This window comes from Propithecus coquereli, unplaced genomic scaffold (assembly GCF_000956105.1).
Source record: "Propithecus coquereli isolate 6110/MARCELLA unplaced genomic scaffold, Pcoq_1.0 Scaffold218, whole genome shotgun sequence".
Lineage (NCBI taxonomy): Eukaryota > Metazoa > Chordata > Mammalia > Primates > Indriidae > Propithecus > Propithecus coquereli.
Window position 1 is genome coordinate 2026261 of NW_012146967.1, and position 19912 is coordinate 2046172.

At 38.5% G+C, this 19912-nt stretch overlaps 1 protein-coding gene across 1 annotated transcript; it reads left to right on the forward strand.

Annotated features, from left to right (window-relative positions):
* The first annotated feature begins 1975 nt into the window (after positions 1-1975).
* Positions 1976-18944, forward strand: TMEM263 (transmembrane protein 263). Its single transcript, XM_012644733.1, has 3 exons — positions 1976-2161; positions 12052-12121; positions 16055-18944. Exons 2-3 carry the CDS (start codon positions 12058-12060, stop codon positions 16339-16341), a joined length of 351 nt encoding a protein of 116 aa, XP_012500187.1. The 5' UTR covers positions 1976-2161; positions 12052-12057; the 3' UTR covers positions 16342-18944.
* The last annotated feature ends 968 nt before the right edge of the window (positions 18945-19912 follow it).

Sequence of the window (19912 nt, forward strand, 5' to 3'; positions counted from 1 at the left end):
TTCTGATTTTAGACCTAGGAGTAGGTGAGCACTGAGTGGTGTTATTCATCTTTATAGGTAAAAAAATTGAGACAATAGAACACGACCAGGGTCAGACTTACAAGAAATGCATAACTACTTATACTTGTAGTTTCAGAAGGTCTCCCACAACCTCCCCAGAGAGTTCTTTTATATCTTGGTTGGTTTATAAGATAGATTCGATCACTGCTTTGAATTATGGCTTTAATAACTGTAAAAATGCAAAATCTCCTGGGAGTGGCTACAATAATTAAATTCTCTTGCAGAAAGAAGTGCAAAGGGAAGAAGAAACAAAACGTAATTGTGCGCTTCATAATTCTACCCAGAGTTCAACCTTGAAAGGTCACATATTAAGAACACAGGTTTCTGTGATAACAAGAAAATAGAGGAGGTATCCATCCCTTCACGTACTGGGTAAAGGGAACAATCCAAACACCCTGCTAGTCATCCACTCCACATGTTGAGGTGACAAGATTACTTTAATTTCCTTTTTACACTCTGGAAAACTAAAATATCTTGATAGTCTCAGCACAGTGGTCTAGGCGGACTTAACTCACTGATTTGATAAATTAATGATTAGGCTGAAACCATAAACTATATTTAGTCCACGCCATTTAAGACCTGGATCAAAATTAGCTTCTTCCAGGAAGCTTTCTTTGGTTGGCATGTCCTTTTCTGAGCCCTGTCAACAGTCATTATTCAGTTCCGCCACCCTGATGATCTAGCATTTGAAAAACATTTTGTGGGTTTTCTTCTTCATGTGTGTGTTTTGACTTTACGTGTATTTTCTGCTTCATGTACAGGACTTCGCCGTTTATAAAGCCCTTTCATACCCACCATCTCTTTTGATTCTCACAAAAAACCTAGGATGAATTTATTGCCATCTTCATTTCACAGGTGTGGGAAGAAAGTCAAAGAAAAGTTAATAGATACCGTTTATCTAGTTAAGCTGCTTTTGTGCAACGCATCTCCTTCAGTCCTCAAAACCACCTTCTGAGGTGGCCATTGTCCCTCAGGCGGAGCTGGACAAGTTGGGTCCAGAAACTACATCCTCTCACTGCTACACCCTTCTCCACACCGTCCTGACCCGCAGGGAGAGCCTTTGCCAAGGCGGGGACGACTTCAAGAGGGACCTAGTCAGGAAGCGGCGCCACGCCAGGTTTTTAAATTTCCAATTCACTTTTCTTTTTGCTACTAAGCATACCCACTCTCTTCAACAAATTTCGAGAGCTGGGCAAGCCCCCCGCACTGCACCAAGCGTTGGGTGACGACGACCCAGACAAGTTTTTACTCCCAAGGAGCTCAGTTCTAGGGCAAGGAAGAGTTAAAAAAAAAAAAAAAGCCCGAAAAACACAAACATAAGCACCGTCTCTCCTCACCCCTATCACTTGGTCACAAAGGCGTGCAGAGCCCCGACGTGACCAGCTGAGAGAAGGCCCAGCTCGTCACTCCCCTGAGGGCGGGAGGTCAGGCAGGAAGCCTGAGGCCCCTGGTGAAGAAAGAGCTGGAGAAACTGGCGACCGTCCCACCTTCCCTAGGGCGAAGATTCTGAATCCGACGACCGTTATTTGGCGGCTGAACGAGGACTTCGGGCAGCCGCGGAGGCTAAACTCACGGTCCCGGGCTTCGTGCCCTTCGCCCGATCTGATTGGACGGTGGAGAGAAGGGGGCGGGGAGACCCCGGGAGGACGCGCGCGCAGGCCGGCTGGGGGTTCCCACGGAGACACCCAGGGGGCGAAGGGGCGGGAGCAGGCTTCGGCACGTCGCGCGTGCGCACGTCAGGACGTGGCCGGCTGGGGGCTGCTGGGAGGGCTGGGCAGTTCGACAAACGGGTGGGCGTGTGCTCGGTGGGTGCGGGAGGGGCCTGAGGTGCATGAGCGCGCGTGCGCGTTGGAGCCGGAGCCGCGGGAGGAGGCGGGAGCTGAGGAGGCGGTGGAGGGGGTGGGTCGCGTCGGGCGCCACGTCCGCAGCCAGAGGCCGCCGCCACTTACCGTGTCTTCTGGCTCCACAGCCTGAGGGGACACCTCCGGAGCCCGCAACTGCCCCGGGGTGTGCCGGCTATCTCTGCTGCCTCAGCCCTCCTCGGTGCTGCCCACTCCCTCCGCCCGGCCCCAGCCCCAGGCGCCGGCCCCTGACCCCGGCGGTGAGTAAGTCGGCTGGGAGGGCAGGGGGCGCAGTCCCAGCTTCCTGCCCTCCTCGCTCGCCGTCTTCCGTTAGCTCTTCCGCACCTCACCTCCCACCTCCCCAGGCCTGGCTGCCCTAAGCGGGGCCTTTTGAGGGTACTGAGCGCAGGGAGGGGCACGATGAAGTTGGGGGCGGATGGTGGTTCGCTTTTGGGGTTACTCCTCTTTATACGTCGCTGACTCCCTCTCCGCAGCTGGAGGTTGGGGACCTCCGCCTGATTCTTAGCATCTTGGGTGTCAGGCTGTGGGTGGCAGTGGAGGTGGAGGTGGGGGGTGGGCGGGCGTCAGCAGCCTGGGAGAGGGGTGCGGCAGAGGGGCTTGTGTGCTGGGCATCCTCGCTCCACTAACTCTTGACCTGTTGATAAACCTCCCTCTTGGGTTCAGGCACACAAGACTTAGCCCCCCAGTGGGCATTCCCAGTGCATTCCTGGATAGAAAGGCTCTACCCCCAACTCTAACCTAAACCTGAAAAGTGTGGGAGTGGAGAGGGGCGCTGGTGGCGCCAAGGGGTGACTGGGAGCCCTGGAGTACCCATCGGTGCCGTCACTGCCTCCCCAGTCTAAATAAAAACTGTGCTTGCTGTGCAACGCAGCTTCAAGACTGATCCCCTAGCTCATACTTCCAATCAGATCGCCTCTCCCCAACCCTTCTTACATAGAAATTCTGGAACCCTGTGGGAGTGGGGGTATGCTGGGTGTACGACGTGGAGGGGAGGGAGGAGGTGCCAAGCTCAGCCCTAGCCACGGCGCCTACAGGGTCATTTTCTGCCTCCTGCCACGTCACTCCCTCTGCTAAAGAAAGAAGAAGGAAAAAAAAAACTTGCTAGTACCTAAAGGGATCAGTGGGCAGAGAAGGGGCCGCCGGGAAGGGTTTAGAAACACCTAGAGAAAGAGGGGAGTTCTTATTCGACTTATTGCGCCCTTGTGAACACTGTGCTAAATTCCAAATGCAAATATTTACCATCTGTGATTATTTGCTATATGCTATTGTTTAACCTTTAAAACTTCTTCTACGTGTGTGGGTGCTCTCAAAGGCTTCCCAGGAATATTGATATCACACCAACAGGTAAATGTGTGTATATGCCCATGCCTACTCTTTAAAAAGAGAGGGAGAAGTAACCTTTAATAAACCCATATGCATCCTGTTTTGCTTTTTCCATTTTCATTTCTTTAGTCTTTGTTATAACAGATGTACCAGAAACCAAGTTCAGTAAGAATTTGTCCATGTATAGAAAACATCGTTAGAAATGTAGTTGCTATATTAGACAAATAAAAATGCAGATTTCTCTGTGTGTGCACATTTGATTTTTTAAAACTCCAGGAAAATCTTTACCTTTCTTTGTTTCAGTCATTATTTGTTCTTTTCCTACTTCCTGAAAATATCTCACTGGATTATAAACACCTTGAGGGTAGGTCCTTTGTATGCTTGTTCACAGTGACGCCTCAGTGCCTATAGAGCCTTTGACTTATAGTAGGGATGCAAATATTAATATCGGTTGAACTAATGAGGTATAATGTAGTGAAGATGACTGGTATACTAGTTCTCTGGTTGGATGGAGTACTGTAATTCTGCTTAATGTTTAAGGACAACACTTAAAGACTGCCATTTTGAAAGTCATTTGTTACTTGTCACTAGATGTACACTTCTAAGTTTTACCAGCAGATTATTTTTTCTGCCTTGCCAGATTCAGTGCATTTCTTGTAGTCTGTTTGCTGTTGATTTAATGGGCAGGGGCCATCTTTAAAAGCAGCCTGTTCAGGATAGTTGGTTAACTAGAGAAGCCTAAAAACAGTAAGCTGGTGTTTTAATGTACACTGCTTGTTGGTGTCTTATGTATTAAAGCTCTGTATAAATATATTTTTAAATTTCCTTGCAGTTATTTGGCAAAGAAGCTAAAACATGGAAGTGAGGATGTGGCAAAGTTTCTATAGATAGAATATGTATAAGTATTTAGCTGATTTGTTTTAGATCTTTTTTATTCTCTAAGGAAACTGGCACTTAGGTTTAATAACAGGTATTTTGAAGCAGCTTTGAAGGTAAACTGTTGTGCAGTGTATTTTATAGTTAGCCTTTGTATAACATGTTAGTGTTACTTAACTTCCTTTGGTACATACAGGGGTGGTGCCTAGAAGCAAATTTGTGGACTGTTTTCAGACTTTGTTTTCATTAAGAATAAAAACTTTATACATAAAATGTTACTGAAACCCCAAACAACATTGATTCATCTGTTTTCCTTTAAAAAGAAAAAAGGTTCCCAAGAGGCATTTGTTTACTTATTTCTATTATTGGAATAAATTACCCTCTAGGGAATTGCGGTGTTATTAATCCTTGCTCAATATATTTGCCAGCTGCCACATCTGTGATACCATTGTACTGGACAAGAATTATTCTCCACACATAATGCTAAAAGTAACTGCTGATGAGTTTGCAGTCATGATGTACAGTCTATAGCAAAGATGTCTTTCACATTTTGCAATTTCTTAAGAACCCATTTATAATGAGTTTTAGTTGGTATTGTAATAGTTTATTCACATATCAGGACCAAAAGGTAGAACTGATTTATGTCCATGGAATAAGCTGTTGTCTGTAATTATTGCCTTTCTTAGGAAAGTATGTTTTTAATAGAAACTTGTTTGCATTATGAGCTCCAGAGAGCGGATATATTTTGTTTCTTGAATGAATGACTCACTAAACTGGTAAGTGCTGGAAAAGTGTATTCCCACTAGATTGTAAACTCTGGTTTAGAGTAGTGCCTGTGTGCCCTTAATCACACTGAAATCTTAAGTGCATAATGGTGCCTGGCACATAGTAGGGCCCAGGTATATAATGACTCTGAGTTTAGGGCAGATGATTTGTATAGAATTTAATAATTTTGTTTACTGTATCATTTAAGGGTAACATTTTAAAATGGTCATTTTGAAACTTACTGTCAGTTGATACTTGTGTCTGTCTCTCTCTCTCTCTCCATATATATATATTTTTTTTTTTTTTTTTTTTTTAGACAGTCTTTCTTTGTCACCCCAGGTAGAGTGCAGTAGCATCAGCTCACTGCAACCTCAAACTCCTGGGCTCAAGCAATCCTGCCTCAGCCTCCCAAGTAGGTAGAACTACAGCCGTGCACCACCACGCCTGGCTAATTTTCCTATTTTTCAGTAAAGATGGGGTCTCACTGTTGCTCAGGCTGGTCTCAAATTCCTGAGCTCAAGTGATCCTCCCGCCTTGGCCTCCCAGAGTGCTAGGATTACAGGTGTGAGCCACTTGCACCTGGCCTCTACTTACATACTTTTAAATTCTGTTAGATTATTTACCTTGAACAGTTGAGGAGATTAGGGGTGTAAATTTGCCTTCACAATTCCCAATTTAAGAGAAAGGTCTCCTGCAATGATGATAATGAATGGTGATAATGAGTAGGATGGTAATATGGTAATATAAAAAGTATTTCTCCTTAGTAATAATGTGGTAATATCCATAAAGTGGCATATTACTTAAAGTTTGGCACATATATGTGTGTAAAGGTTAGGAATGGTTTATGTGAAGATGGCGCTACAGATAGTTAAGGATTTTTAGCAAATACCTTTATAAGGTAACTCAGGTAATTTATGATCAAATTAGGAATTCAGGAAAAAAAAATCTCAAACACTTGTGGCTTTTACGCAATTCTTACTACCCTAAGAGTTCTAGAGGAATTTTAATACTATATAAGATAGGTGATGTACAAGAAACCTAAACATTAAAATAAAACAAAAACCAATCTACTTGGACTTTGAAGGCCCTCTAGCCGAGGTAGACATGCCTGGCCTGGCAGGACTCCAGATTTGCTACTTTGTTGTTTATTGATAATCCTGTTGGTAACTACTGTTAATAATTTTAAATGAACACTTCTGTATAATAACTGAATATTTTTATATGAAAATATCTAGCTTTCTATATTTCAGACTCTTCTACAGAAATACTCCTAATGTAAGGGCAGAATGAACTGACGGTGGGAGTGGGCGTACGGTTGGGCTGGCCAGGGAAAGCTGATAAGTCTGAGAGTACATCTTGAAGCAGCCCCAGGCAAGAATGAAATTTCTTGAAAGTCTAGTTATTTTTTAAAAATATCCAAGCACTTTTCATTTTACTTTTTAATGTGTGTGCATTTAAAAATAAAACAGTATTTTAAATTACTTTAGAGTAAAATGCGTGCATCACTGCTCTCCTGTGGTTTCTTGAAGTCCCTGGCATACCACTGCCTACTTTTAAAAAGCTGCATTTCAAAAGCATGACTCTAGCTAGGATTTTCTCTTTTTTAACCACATTTTGAGCCATATATTGGTATGCATCATTTTTTGTGATGCTTAAAGTTAATGTGGATAGAAATACTTTCTTTTTATCCTACTTATTCCACAAATACTATCTGGCAGCTTATGACAAAAACATGTACTAACAAAATGGTAAAAATGTAAATAAGATATTCGCATTTCAAAGCAGGGAAAAACAGCAACCAAAGTGGAGGTCTTGAGGGGGGTGCATCGGGTGGAAGGATAGGACACTACTACATGGGCCATAGGAGCCTACCTAGTTGAGCTAGGATTTTAGCTATAAGCTTCCTGGAAGCCAAGGGTAGAAAGGACACATCACACTTTTGTATCTTTTAAAGAGAAAAATACGTGAATCTTAAAACATGCTAAATATTTGAGAGAAACAAGACATTTTCTGAATAATTACCTTTAAATAAATTTCTTATGTGGAGTTCCATATGAGAACTGTCAAGTGATGGATGTAAGTGGGTCATGTCCTTAACAATATTGTATAGTTAATGGAGTAATGGCCTGCGTAAGGCTGTTCGTCAGGGTTTCCTTACCAAGGACATAACTGTGAACAAAATTCAGTGATGTCTTTTTCTTAAAGCATTATGTGACTCAAGTACATTGTTTTTTAGATGATGAACTTCATCTGTGGATAAAATCTAAGAATAAGTAGGACTAGATGAACTATATAATCTTTAAAAATACCATTTATGAATATCACTGATTTCCAAAACTTAAAAATGTATATTCTTCTTTAATTACAAAAGCAATACATGTTTATGGTAGAAAATTAAAATACAGATATTAATCACATATATGTATATGTATGTATATATGAAATATCAATACTATATATACTATAAATATATAAATGCTATATATATTATAATATATAATGCATATGTACATATACATGTAAAATGCTATATAAATTTCTACTCCCAGTGGCAATCTTTGTTAACACTTTGGTATGCTTCCTTCCAGTCTTTTCATATGCGTTAGAAAAAACTTGATCATATGATATATGCTTCTATTTATATCCTCTAAATATAACATTAGTATTTTCCTGTAGTATTTGATCATCATAAATTATTTTAATGTCTGCATTGTGTATATCTTTTGGAAGCTTATAAAGTCCTCTCTTGCCTTCTATAAATCTGTATTCATTTGACTCTTCATTTTCAGATGTGTTGTCCAGTTAAGGTTATCAGTCTACTTCTCATTATGCTTTTCCTTGATCATAGCACCCACTGCCCACAGCTTCAGCTATCACTTCAAACTACTCTCAGAACCTCAGCTCTAACTCACACATGTTGAGTCTCTGGCCCCTTCAATCCAATTGCCTGCTGAACATTCCCATGGATGACCAGAAGGCATTTCAAATACAGCTTGTTCAAAAACAAGTCCCTTCATCTTTTCTCAAAAGAAGTTTCTAAGTTCCCTGTCTTCATCATCATCTCTTTCTACTTAGTTGCTCACACTAGAAATCTTACATCCTAGATTCTTCCTTTTATCTCACATTAGTACTCAAGTTATATTCTACTTCATACAAAAAATTCAAGTATTTGAGTATCCACCATGCATTTGACATTGATTAAGGCTCTGGGGATACAGTAGTGAACAAAACCAAGCCCTTGTTCTCATGGAGCTTACATTCTACTTGGGACACAAAATAAACAGATGTATAGATCAAGTGGCAATAAGAGTTATGAAGGAAATAGAGAAGGATTAGATGAAAATGGTAGGGAGAGGAGTAGAGGGTGCTCATCTGTTATGAGGTGGTCAGGAATGTTTTTCAATAAGAGGATATTTGTACAAGTACCTGAAGTAAGGAAGCAAGCCATGTATATCTTGGGTAAGAGCCTTTCAGAAAAAAGATAAACAAGGAACTGTTACTACAGTGGAATGAGCAAGAATGGTAGGAGACAGCATCAGAGTGGAAGTGGAGGTTAGATGTATGGCTTCAAAGACCAAGGTGTTAGGACTCTGGATTTTAGTCTGAACAAAATAGGAAGGAGTTGAAGGGTTTTAAGCAGAGTATACCATGGCTGGACTGACGGAAGAGCAAAGGTGGAAGGCTCAGAGGCAGTTTAGAGATTTTGCAGTAGTACGAATAAGAGATTATGATGGTTTAGACTAAAGTGGTGATAGTAGAGGTGATGAAAAGTGGTAATAGTATGGATTTATTTAGGCAACAATTTTCTGATGATTAGATGGGAATGTAAAAAAAGAGGAAGTCATGGGTGACCCTAGGTTTTTGGCCCAAGCATTTATTTAGATAGGAAAAGCTGTCAGATTTTAAGTTGTTATTTTGTCTCACTGGACTACTAAAGTAGCCATTTACTGTATTGAATCTTTCTGTCCTTCATCCGTTCTTGCTTCAGTTAGCTTTTTAAAGCACAGATCTGACAGTATTACTCTGCTCATGGCTCCTCATTGCCTGCCCACAGAAGGATGAAGTCAGTTCATATTATGTAGATTAAGTTGCATGTATCTTCATGCTATCACAGTATAACGCAGTGCTAAATTTTTAAATGGTCTTCTTTTTCTAGTTACAAGACAGAATGTAGAAAAAGAATTTTTAAAAAGGGATTCTGTATTAGGAGGAAAAGGTAAGACTGTTAGTAGGGATTTGTTAGGTAGGGACCAGAAAGTCAGTTTTGAAATGTATGCAGTTACTATCATAGTCACACCTATTTTTAATCTCCAGCTAAAATATATAAGATGTATGAGTATATATAATTTCCCCATAGTTCTGTATAGGGTATGGTGGCTCCTGCTGGTAGTCAGTTGACTATCAGATGTCTTGGATTTGTGTGTATGGTATATAGATACTAGGATTACTGGACAAAGGTGTCTGTCCTCTTGAAATTAACAGTTCAATGGGGAAGAAAGTGGCTTCAAAGTAGTCATATTCCTTAGAAGGATCACACATATTCTGCCAGGAATTTCTGCATGTTTTGTTTTGGAATTTGTTAAATAGTATTCTCATTTTAGGGTTAGGGCTAGAATATCTTTAATTTCTATTTTAAATCTCCTAAACAGCAAGGATCTAATGAAGTTACTTGTTTTCTGCCTTACAGTTTGTGGTCAAGTTGGGATTCAAATTCAGGCTGTCTGATCCCAGAGCCTTAACTACTATACTGTATGATTTGTTATGATCATACAGTGATGATATATCAAAGAAAATATAAATATGAATGGACATAAATGTAACCTTCCAGTTTGGGGAGTTTTAAAATTAAGGCAAATCAGTCAAGAACCTCTTTTCCCAGTAATACACCAGCTGATATTCTTTTGGTCTTTCTGTAAGAGATTACATAGCTTTACTATACTTTTTGAATCTTAAGTATGTATGGGATGGTGTGCACAAACCAAACCAGGATAAGATTAGATGCTGTTGGTAAGTGGCCTGAATCAGGATGTTCAGCAGAGCAATTGAAAGATATTTATGAAACACATGACATGTGCTGCTGGACTCTGTGGGGTGCAGTGAAGTCTCGTCTTACACAGGATTTAGGTTTTAAAGGCATAGCAGGATGAATTGCACGAAGTTAAAATTACCTTTGAAAATCCCAACTTCACACAACCTCTGCCTCTACCACCCTCCTCCAAGCTCCCAACGTTTTTTTTTGGCCTGGATTATTGAAGTGGTCTCTTAACAGGTCTTTCTGCCTCTGGTCTTGTTCTCCTATTGCTTGTTTTCCCCACAGCAGCCAGAATCTTTTAAAAATGTGAAACAGAACACCTCACTCCTTTGTTCAGTTCTTCACAGTCTTCCCATCTCACTCAGAATTAAAAGCCAGTCACCATCATTGCCTGCAAGGGCCTATGTGATCCAGACCTCACTGTTTGACTTCCTCTTCTACTGCCCTTTGATGTGGCCCTTGCCAATCTTTACTGGCTGTTCCTTCTTAGTCTTCCAGCTAAGCTTCTGCTTCAGGGCCTTTTCTCTTGCTGTTTCTTCTGCCTTGAGTACTCTTCACCTAAATGTTTTGTATCCTTACCTCCTTTTAGATGTCACGAAGGAAAGGAAGCCTTCACAGACTACTGTCCTATTTAAAATATCACATTCTCTTCCCCTCCGTCTCTTTTTTTTCATAGCATTTAATACCGTCTGACATATAGTATAGTCTTTGTATATTTATTTATTGTCTTCGCCCACTAAAGTGTCCATTTCATGACGGCAGGGATTTTTTTGGTCTATGCTGATCACTCTGATCACTGCTATATCCCATGCTCCTAAAACATTGCCTGCTCCAGAGAAGGTGCTCAATCAATATTTGTTAATTAATTAATGTATTGAAGTACATTGTTTTCACAATATCCTTTTAACTATCTCTTGTATATGTAGATATATGATAATATAGCTCCCAGGATATATGACCAGGAAATACTCAGTTGACTGCGGGGATCACAACCCTAATTTTCTCACCAAGCATGACAGTATATCATAAAGAACACTTTTAGACCAGTCTTTACCTGTCCTATTCTTTACTTAGTCAAGTGAATTTTAAAAGGAAATATTTTAAGATATAACAGTAAAGGAAATTGGGAAGAGAAAGTTTAATCATGGTTTCTTTCTTTCTTTCTTTTAGAGACAGGGTCTTGCTCTGTTGCCCAGGCTAGAGTACGGTGGTTTGATCCATAGCTCATTGCAGCCTCAAACTCCTGGGCTCAAGCAATCCTCCCATCTCAGTCTCCTGAGTAGCTAGGACTACATGCATGCAATACCACACCCAGCTAATTTTTTTTTTTTTTTTTTAGAGATGGGGTCTTGCTATGATGACCAGGCTGGTCTTGAGCCCCTGGCCTCAAGCGATCCTCCTACTTTGACCTCCCAAAGTGCTGGTGTTATGGGTGTGAGCCACTTCACCTAGCCTAATCATGTTTTCTTTACCCCAGCAGAGCTTATTTCATGTATTCATTTATTTCTTATTTACTTTCACTTAGAGGTAATCATAGTATATATATATTTTTCATAGTAGATGTTGAATTCTGTTACTACTGCTATTCATAAGAGCTGTAAGAATAATAAAAAGTCATCAAAATCTATTTTTTACTGATTCAGATTGGTAATGTCACCTTTATAATACAGGGATGTCATTTTTTTTTTTAAAGAACTTTTTCAGATGGAACACCTTTTTAGTTATGGTGTAAGTTTTAAGCCTGCCGTGAAATAAATTACAATTAAATTAACCAGTATTCTGTCAGAGGAAACATTTAAGACTTTTGTCTACTAATTTCTACCTTCTAGGTCTCTTTCAATTAGTAATTTTCAGGTTAAGTTGATGCACCACAGTAACAACGTAGGAAAGCTTGTATATTATGACTGCCACTCTTTAATGTTTTAGATAAGATTTACACTATACTGGTGTAATTTAAAGTATTTCTTAAATGCTACAATTTGAAGTAGGAGAGAGACAAGATGAAGTAGTCTTGTGATATGTGTTTTAACATGTTTATCTGAATCAAGTTGATTAAGTCTTAATTTAGCATGTGATAAGAGGTGGTCTCACATGTTGAGGTTAAAATCAAATGTGTCTGTATGATTTTTTTAGGAGATCATGAATCAAGCAGATAAAAATCAACAAGAAATCCCATCATACCTTAGTGATGAACCACCAGAAGGTAAGTACACATCTGTAACACTAAGAATGGAAAAAGTATTCTGATAAATTAAAGCTCTGATTGTTTTTATTAAATTTAAAGAAACAACCTATTTACCTTGTCAGTAAATATATTCCAAAAATAATTGAAGATAAACATTTTTAGCGTCAATTAAGAAAGCAGAAGGCCGGGCGCGGTGGCTCATGCCTGTAATCCTAGCACTCTGGGAGGCCGAGGCAGGCGGATCGTTTGAGCTCAGGCGTTCGAAACCAGCCTGAGCAAGAGCGAGACCCTGTCTCTACCAAAAATAGAAAGAAATTAATTGGACAGCTAAAAATATATAGAAAAAATTAGCCGGGCATGGTGGCGCATGCCTGTAGTCCCAGCTACTTGGGAGGCTGAGGCAATAGGATTGCTTGAGCCCAGGAGTCTGAGGTTGCTGTGAGCTAGGCTAACGCCATGGCACTCACTCTAGCCGGGGCAACAAAGGGAGACTCTGTCTCAAAAAAAAAAAGAAAGCAGAGAGGCCGAGGTGGGAGGATTGCTTGAGGTAAGGAGTTCGAGAACAGCCTGAGCAAGAGTGAGACCCCATCTCTGCAAAAAACAGAAAAATTAGCTGGGCATAGTGGCATGCGCTTATAGTCCCAGCTACTTGGGAGGCTGAGGCAGGAGGATCCCCTTGAGCCCAGGAGTTTGAGATTGCAGTGAGTTATGATTATACCACTACACTCTAGCCCCGGTGACTGAGCAAGTCTCAGTCTCAAAAAAAGAAAAGCAAGCAAGCATAAATATTGGTGAATGGGGACACCATTTTATTATATAAGGTCTGTTTTCCTGGTGTTCTTTTTTTCTTTTAAGACCATTTTCCAAATAAAGGTATCATTTCATTTGTAAAGGGTAAGGGTAGATATGGAGGAAGGATGGACTATATTTAGTTGTTTTTTTGTTTTTAAGAGACAGGGTCTTGCTCTGTCACCCAGGCTCACCCAGTGGCGTGATCATAGCTCACTGTAACTTCAAACTCCCGGGCTCAAGTGATCCTCCTGCCTCAGCCTCCCAAGTAGCTGGGAATACAGGTGTGCACTAGCTACCATGCCTGGCTGATTTTTAAATTTTTGTAGAGATGGAGTCTCCAGATGTTGCCCAGGCTGGTCTTAACCTCCTGGCCTCAAGCAACCCTCCTACCTAATCCTCCCAAAGTGCTGGGATTGCCTGACTATGTTTAGTTTTAATGTCCTGCATACCGAAAAATCAGCCTAATTCAAGAGGCATTTGAGATTTGTTGTTAAACTCCTATTATCCATTACATTATAATTGGTAGCTCTTTCTTCCTACATTAATACATGGTCTTGGGGTCTGCTTAATTTGTCTTTCTAAATCATAATTGTCTTTTAGTTCAAAAATTGTGACATCATGAATCATTTTATTCTTACCTTTACTTCAAAAACTACACACCTGAATGTCCTGACAACATGCAGAAAATGACTACAGGCATTTTAAATTTATGGTTTTGGTATTGACTGTTATTAAAATTAATCCAAATAGTGTTCTTCTTGGAGAATTCCATGTTGATAGCTAGTCCTGGAGGTTGTGACTCTAGTTACTGTATTTTCTCCCCAGTTATGTTACCCACTCTCTGAAAGTTTCTTCTAATATTGGTAGGCAGAAATGAAATTGCTAGGAAAATAACATTGAAAAGCTTATCCTTAAGCCTAAAAGAAGGTGGAAGAACTAGCTGATTAGTTTAGTTTAGTTTGGTGGAGGAATAGCCTGGAAAATTATTAGCTCAGCTGTTTTCCTTATGTTACTTTTTAGGACTAGAGCCATGGAGTTTTGAAAAGAAAAGTGAGGGCTCAATGAAAAAGTTAACAAGGACTTTGTGAGAAAGAAATTAGGAAAGGGATAAACAAAGGCCATTCAAGAGCATGATTACCAAAGAAGAGAATAGAGCCTAAGGAATGTCTTTCTATACCAACTGCTAAACAAGAATAATCTGCAAAGCAGATAATTTATATGGTGGTAATTAAGAATACACTGTAATTAAAGAGATCACCTGCATTAATATGTATTTGATTTGATAAGGAAAAATTATTTGTCTTCATTAAATGCACATGTACCAAATTTGGCATACCAAGATAATTTTACTAATGAGATATTCTGCAAGGGACAGTTAGCTGTTTTATCCTCACATCAAGATTTTGCCTCTTTTCCTTCTGCTGTTGACCTCAATTACAAAAGAATTACCAATTATGTAATCATTTCCATCATAATTTTTTTTAATTACTTCCAAATACCATCATATCCATTGCAATTTTATAATTAAATAATATTCAAATGCTCATCTATACTGTTAAGTCTTTTAGCCCTTTAAAAATTTATATTAACTATGCTTATTACTTAGTTTTAATAAAAATATTTGATTTTTGAAATTTAGCCATTGCTGTATCTATGCACTATTTTGACTAATCAGTGAGATTTTACCACTTGTGATAGAATGTAAAACCTCCAAAATTTACCTATTTCAAGGTATAATCGTGCCTTGTGTATTACAGAGACTCGATTTTCAGAATTTTTTTTTTTCTCCATCAAATATTGTCAGTTTCCCCATGTTACCTTCTCTAATAACCTCATTCTGCTAGGACCTAGTACCTTTGGTGGTCTTAGTTGGACCTGTATACCCAAGAATTATCTTTTTTGTGTGTGAGATTGTACTTTTCCAGTGGCTAAAGCCTGAATTTATGAAATACTTTTCTCTGAAGTTTAAAAAAGGAAAAACTCAATTGCTTAAGTGTTGTTGCTGCCTAAATCCTTAGGTTACCTAGATGCTTAAAGCACACACTCTCTTCCATAAGAATTACTGAGGCAGTGATTTAAGTATTAACCATAGCTGTAGTTTGTCTACCCTACTTATATCTGAATAAAAATGATTTTAGGTAGTTACTACAATTTTAAATGATGAATATTTTTCTGTTTTTATATAGTATTACCTCTTTAAATACATTGTTAAGGGACACATAGAGGAGAAACCCAAATGTATTTAACAGGTTTGAAAGCTTTTTGGTTTCAGGATGCTTTCACATTCTCAAAAATTGAGACCCCAAAGAGCTTGTGTCTTTGTTAGTACTTACCGTATTACCAGTAAGAACTTGAATATTTAAATATTTTATTCATTAAAAGAACCCAGTGGGTGTATTCATTAATAGACCCATTACATGTTAAATGATTAACAAGTTTTTATGAAAAGTAACTTTTTGAAAATGAAAAATTGTGAGCAGAGTGATACTGTTTATACATTTTTGCAAAGCTCTTTAATGTTTGGATTAGTGAAAGTCCCCTAGATTCTTGCAGCTGCTTCTGCATTCAGTCTGTTACATTGTTGCACATCATCTAGCTTTTGGAAAATTGCTATAGACTCAAGACAGAATGAAATTGAAAGACAAATGACATCTTAATATTATTATGAAAATAGTTTTTACCTTGTGGACCTCCCCAAAAGGTCTCAGGGACCATCAGGCTTACCAGACTATACCTTGAGAACCACTACTTTCTACGAAGAAGATTATTTCAGTAATAATTAATTGAATCCAATCAAGGAGATAAAGGCCAAATGTGTATCTTTTTATTTTTTCATGTTCCTTTTAGGATACAAAATAAAATTTATTAATGGCAAAACTGTAAATAAAGGAAACATTTAAAACAGGATTCTATATTGTGGTAATTGTCTAGTCTAAAGCATTGCTTCTCGTAGATACTAAGAATTAGCATTAGACCAAAATATTACAAAAACATGGGTACAACTGTACTCTTGAGGGAAGAGCTCTTCATTGTCTTTCAGTGTGGTTGGCCTTATCAAATCAACCTCCTGATTGTCAGGGAGTTTTAGTTTACTTAATGATTTGTACTGCTCTTTTAAAGACTTGTATTTGACTGTCTCATGATATTTTCTTTCATTAGGTTCAGTGAAAGATCACCCACAGCAGCAGCCAGGCATGTTGTCCCGTGTGACTGGGGGTATCTTCAGTGTTACAAAGGGAGCTGTTGGTGCCACCATTGGTGGTGTGGCTTGGATTGGTGGAAAAAGTCTGGAGGTGACCAAAACAGCTGTTACAACTGTGCCTTCCATGGGAATAGGGTTGGTGAAAGGGGGTGTGTCTGCTGTGGCTGGAGGAGTTACAGCTGTTGGGTCTGCTGTTGTAAACAAAGTGCCCTTAACAGGAAAGAAGAAAGACAAATCTGACTAAAATATGGAGATACACTTGCTCTCCACAGCATTATGATGCCAGTGGCATTGAATTGCTAAATTATGGACTATAACCAAGTCACCTGTTTTGGACATTTATCTTCTAAACTGCTGTGTTGAAAGTGTTGATGACTGGCTTTCATCTAAAAAGAAGAGACCAATACACGCACAGTATGTGAAGGTTTCTCATACTTAAGTTTCAGCTTTTTATCTGGTAAAATGTTATACTTATTCAGTTGTAACTGAAGATACGGTATGTTTGAATATTTACTATAAGTCTTTCAGTCTGACTAAAAATGTGAAAGTTGAATTTAGTAGATGATCTTTATTACAGTTCCACATGTATAATGTTCCAGGTAACTCATCTGCCCCTTAAGAAGGGAACCTTGAACTACATAAACTGTACCTTTGATGTGCCTAATAGTTTCAGATGTCTTAGTTTTTTTATAACCATAGTTGATTAGGTCAAGAGGCATTCTTTTCTTATTTAAGTTGGCAAAAGTAGCAGGAATTAGGGAAGTTTAAAAGAAAAGATAAATGGTTTTATGATACTGAGTGTTAACCATCTTTTGTTAGATATGCATTTTATTAATTTAATTATTGATGCCTTACAAAAGAAAACATCTTTTCTAATACCCTAAGTATTGTGCAGTTCTTAGAATTATCTATGGATTCTTTTAAAGATTGTGAAATTAGTTTTCCCTCTTTAGAATCTCAGGAGTAGTGGGATAAAGTTATTTCTTGCTGTCAGTGGGTAAGATAGTGCTTGTTAACTGTCTTGTTAGTAGTTAAAATCAAATTATACACTTCAACCTGGGTTCATGTTCCATCATTAATACACCTCACAGTGCCTAAGGAACATTTATTTACTGGTCAAAAGCTATGTTGCAGGAGTTTCATATTAAGGAGGAACAAATAATAATTTTAAGCTCTTAAGAATTACCTAAGGCATCGAAGACATAAAAAGAATCCTTCACATCTATACTATCTCTAGGATGTCTTAAATTATAGTAGTACCCCTTTTTAAAAACACAGTAAAAGCAACCACAAATATGTTAGGACTAACTTTTAAATTGAATGAAATGGGCTCCATAGATTAGTTTTCAATATAAAATCTATTAATATATAAGTCATCCAATGGTTTATATAGGCTTCTTAAAATTCTTTAAAGCAGCTATAGACTTTGTACCATTTTTCAAGCCAATTTCAGGCAGGGAATTGAAGTTTTTGATTATGGATGAGAAGCATGTCACATCTTATTAACGTGTCTCATCATGCCTCATTCATTCTCAAAGAATATGATTTAGCTGAAATTTTTTTGTTTTATGTTCAATTTCATAAAAATTTAACAATTGGCATATATACTTGTCTTAACTAAGGGTTATAATCCAAGCCTGAAAAATCTTAACTTTCTTTATGCTTAAATCTGGAAATTTGTCTCTATTCTGTCAACTTTTTTTTGTGGGGAAGGACAGAACAGAGGGTGATTCCCTGCAGTAAATAAGTCAAAATAGCATGCTGCAGAACTTGAAACAGATCGCCCTAACACCTGAGGCTTAAATGGTTGTAGAACACTAAGAGTATTACATTAATAATGTGGATTAACAAATGAATAAGAATTTAATTTTAAAAGCTTTCATAAATACCAGCAGATTTTAAGCAACTGTACAAAGGTTACTGAATCTTTCTATTATATATAGACCTAAAAAGTCATTAAGGAGTTCATACAATTCATTAGGAATTAAATGGTCATTTATTTCATGCAGTATGATTTAAGGTATTTGTTGGTATATTTGCTCAAATGTCATAATTAGAGGGGATTTTAAAAATTAATAGGTGAACACTAAATAATGGTATTGGAGAACTTGTTTCCTGCTATTTGGAAGGAATTATTGCTTCATTGCTAGTTTATCTTTCTAATTTATCTTCTACAGTCATAGACCCTGCCAGTGTGCTTTGTATCTGAATTTCTAAGTTCAGATTTCAGTTTACTGTATGATTGCATATTTATTTTCAACTTTGCTTGTCTTTAAAATTGCTTGAGGAAAAATGGTTGTAATTAATTTCTGCTACAGAAAAGCGACCTGGTACATTTTATCTCATTAAGATTTTTTAAATTCTGAACTATAACTTTGTTCAGAGGGGCTTTTGCAAAGATAGCAGAAAACTGTACTAATGTACAGTCATAGAAGTTCTTACGGAAATGACCTTGCCATTTGATGATATGTACAGCTGTATACTTGAGTCTTTTCCAGCTTATTTACGTAGACTAGCAGTTTGACCTGTTAAACAGGACTAGTTCATGTCAAGAAACTAAGGTTGTTGAATACACCTGGAGGCATCTGTTATTCATCTTATCCTTTGAGTGGGTATTTGGCACAATGAAGATAAACTTGTGTGACCCACTTGAATGACTGCTCTAATAATGTTGACCTTATGAATTCTGTACTTAGTGAAATGTCAGATGAAAATAACTGATGAATAATTTTTTTGTATTAAAGAATGGGAAAAGAACACATGAATTTGTTAATAAAGCACTATGATCTGCAGAAGATGAAATGTTTCATAAAGATCTAAAGAAATAAAGGAAATTTTAAAACAGGGTGATCTTAAAATTTTTAGTTACAAAGCAGTTCAGAGGTGCTGTGCCAATTAAAAAAAATTTTTTGATTCTGATGTGTAAATGTGACATCCCCAGATAAGCATTTTGATGCCAACACAACAGTGAAATACAAATACATTTTAAGTAATCCTAATAAAGATTTAAAATGCAGATTTCTAGGTTTTACCCCAACTTGCTGAATCTCTGCAGGGTGGGACCCAGGACTGCATTTTAATAATCTCTGCAAGGGATTCCTGTGCACACTACAGTTTGAAAACTGATGGACGAGTTATAAAGTAGGGAGCATTTATCTGTGTTCTAAGTAGCTGTGGAACCAATTTAGACATCTCACTGGACAGAAATGACTAAAAGGGATGCGGACGGTAGAAAATTGATATTTACTGGGCATCTGCTTACCTGCCAGGTACTGTCCGTACGTTATCCCAATCATCATGAGGTTCTTGTGAGGGAAGTATCCTTTTTTTTTTTTTTTTTTTTTTGAGACAGGGTCTTGCTCTGTTGCCCAGCAGTGGCAAAATCATATTTCACTGCAGCATCCAACTCCTGGGCTCAAATGATCCTCCTGTCTCAGCCTCCCAAGTAGCTGGGACTACAGGTACACATCACCATGCCTAGCTAATTTTTCCATTTTTTGTAGAGACGGGGTCTTGCTCTTGCTCAGGCTGGTCTTGAACTCCTGGCCTCAGGCGATCCTCCAGCCTCAGCCTCCCAAAGTGCTGAGATTACAGGCAGGAGCCACCATGCCGTGGCTGAGGGAAATCTCTTTATTCTCTTTTTACAACAAATAGGAATGGGCTAACTTTCAATGTTGGTTGAATTTTTCATATCACTTTTGAGTTAGTGTAAGTTTCAACTTCTCCAGCTTATGTCCAGAAACAGAAATGGGGCTGCTTAGTAACTAGGCCTTCATTCTGGTGTGTGTGTTTGATTTACTAGGCTAATTTGAAGC

What these genes read in the sequence shown, in the direction of transcription:
- TMEM263 (XM_012644733.1), top strand. Translation starts at nt 12,058, where the DNA reads ATGAATCAAGCAGATAAAAATCAACAAGAAATCCCATCATACCTTAGT. An exon ending in TAGTGATGAACCACCAGAAG is followed by an intron (nt 12,122 to 16,054) that starts GTAAGTACACAT and finishes TTCTTTCATTAG; the next exon opens with GTTCAGTGAAAGATCACCCA.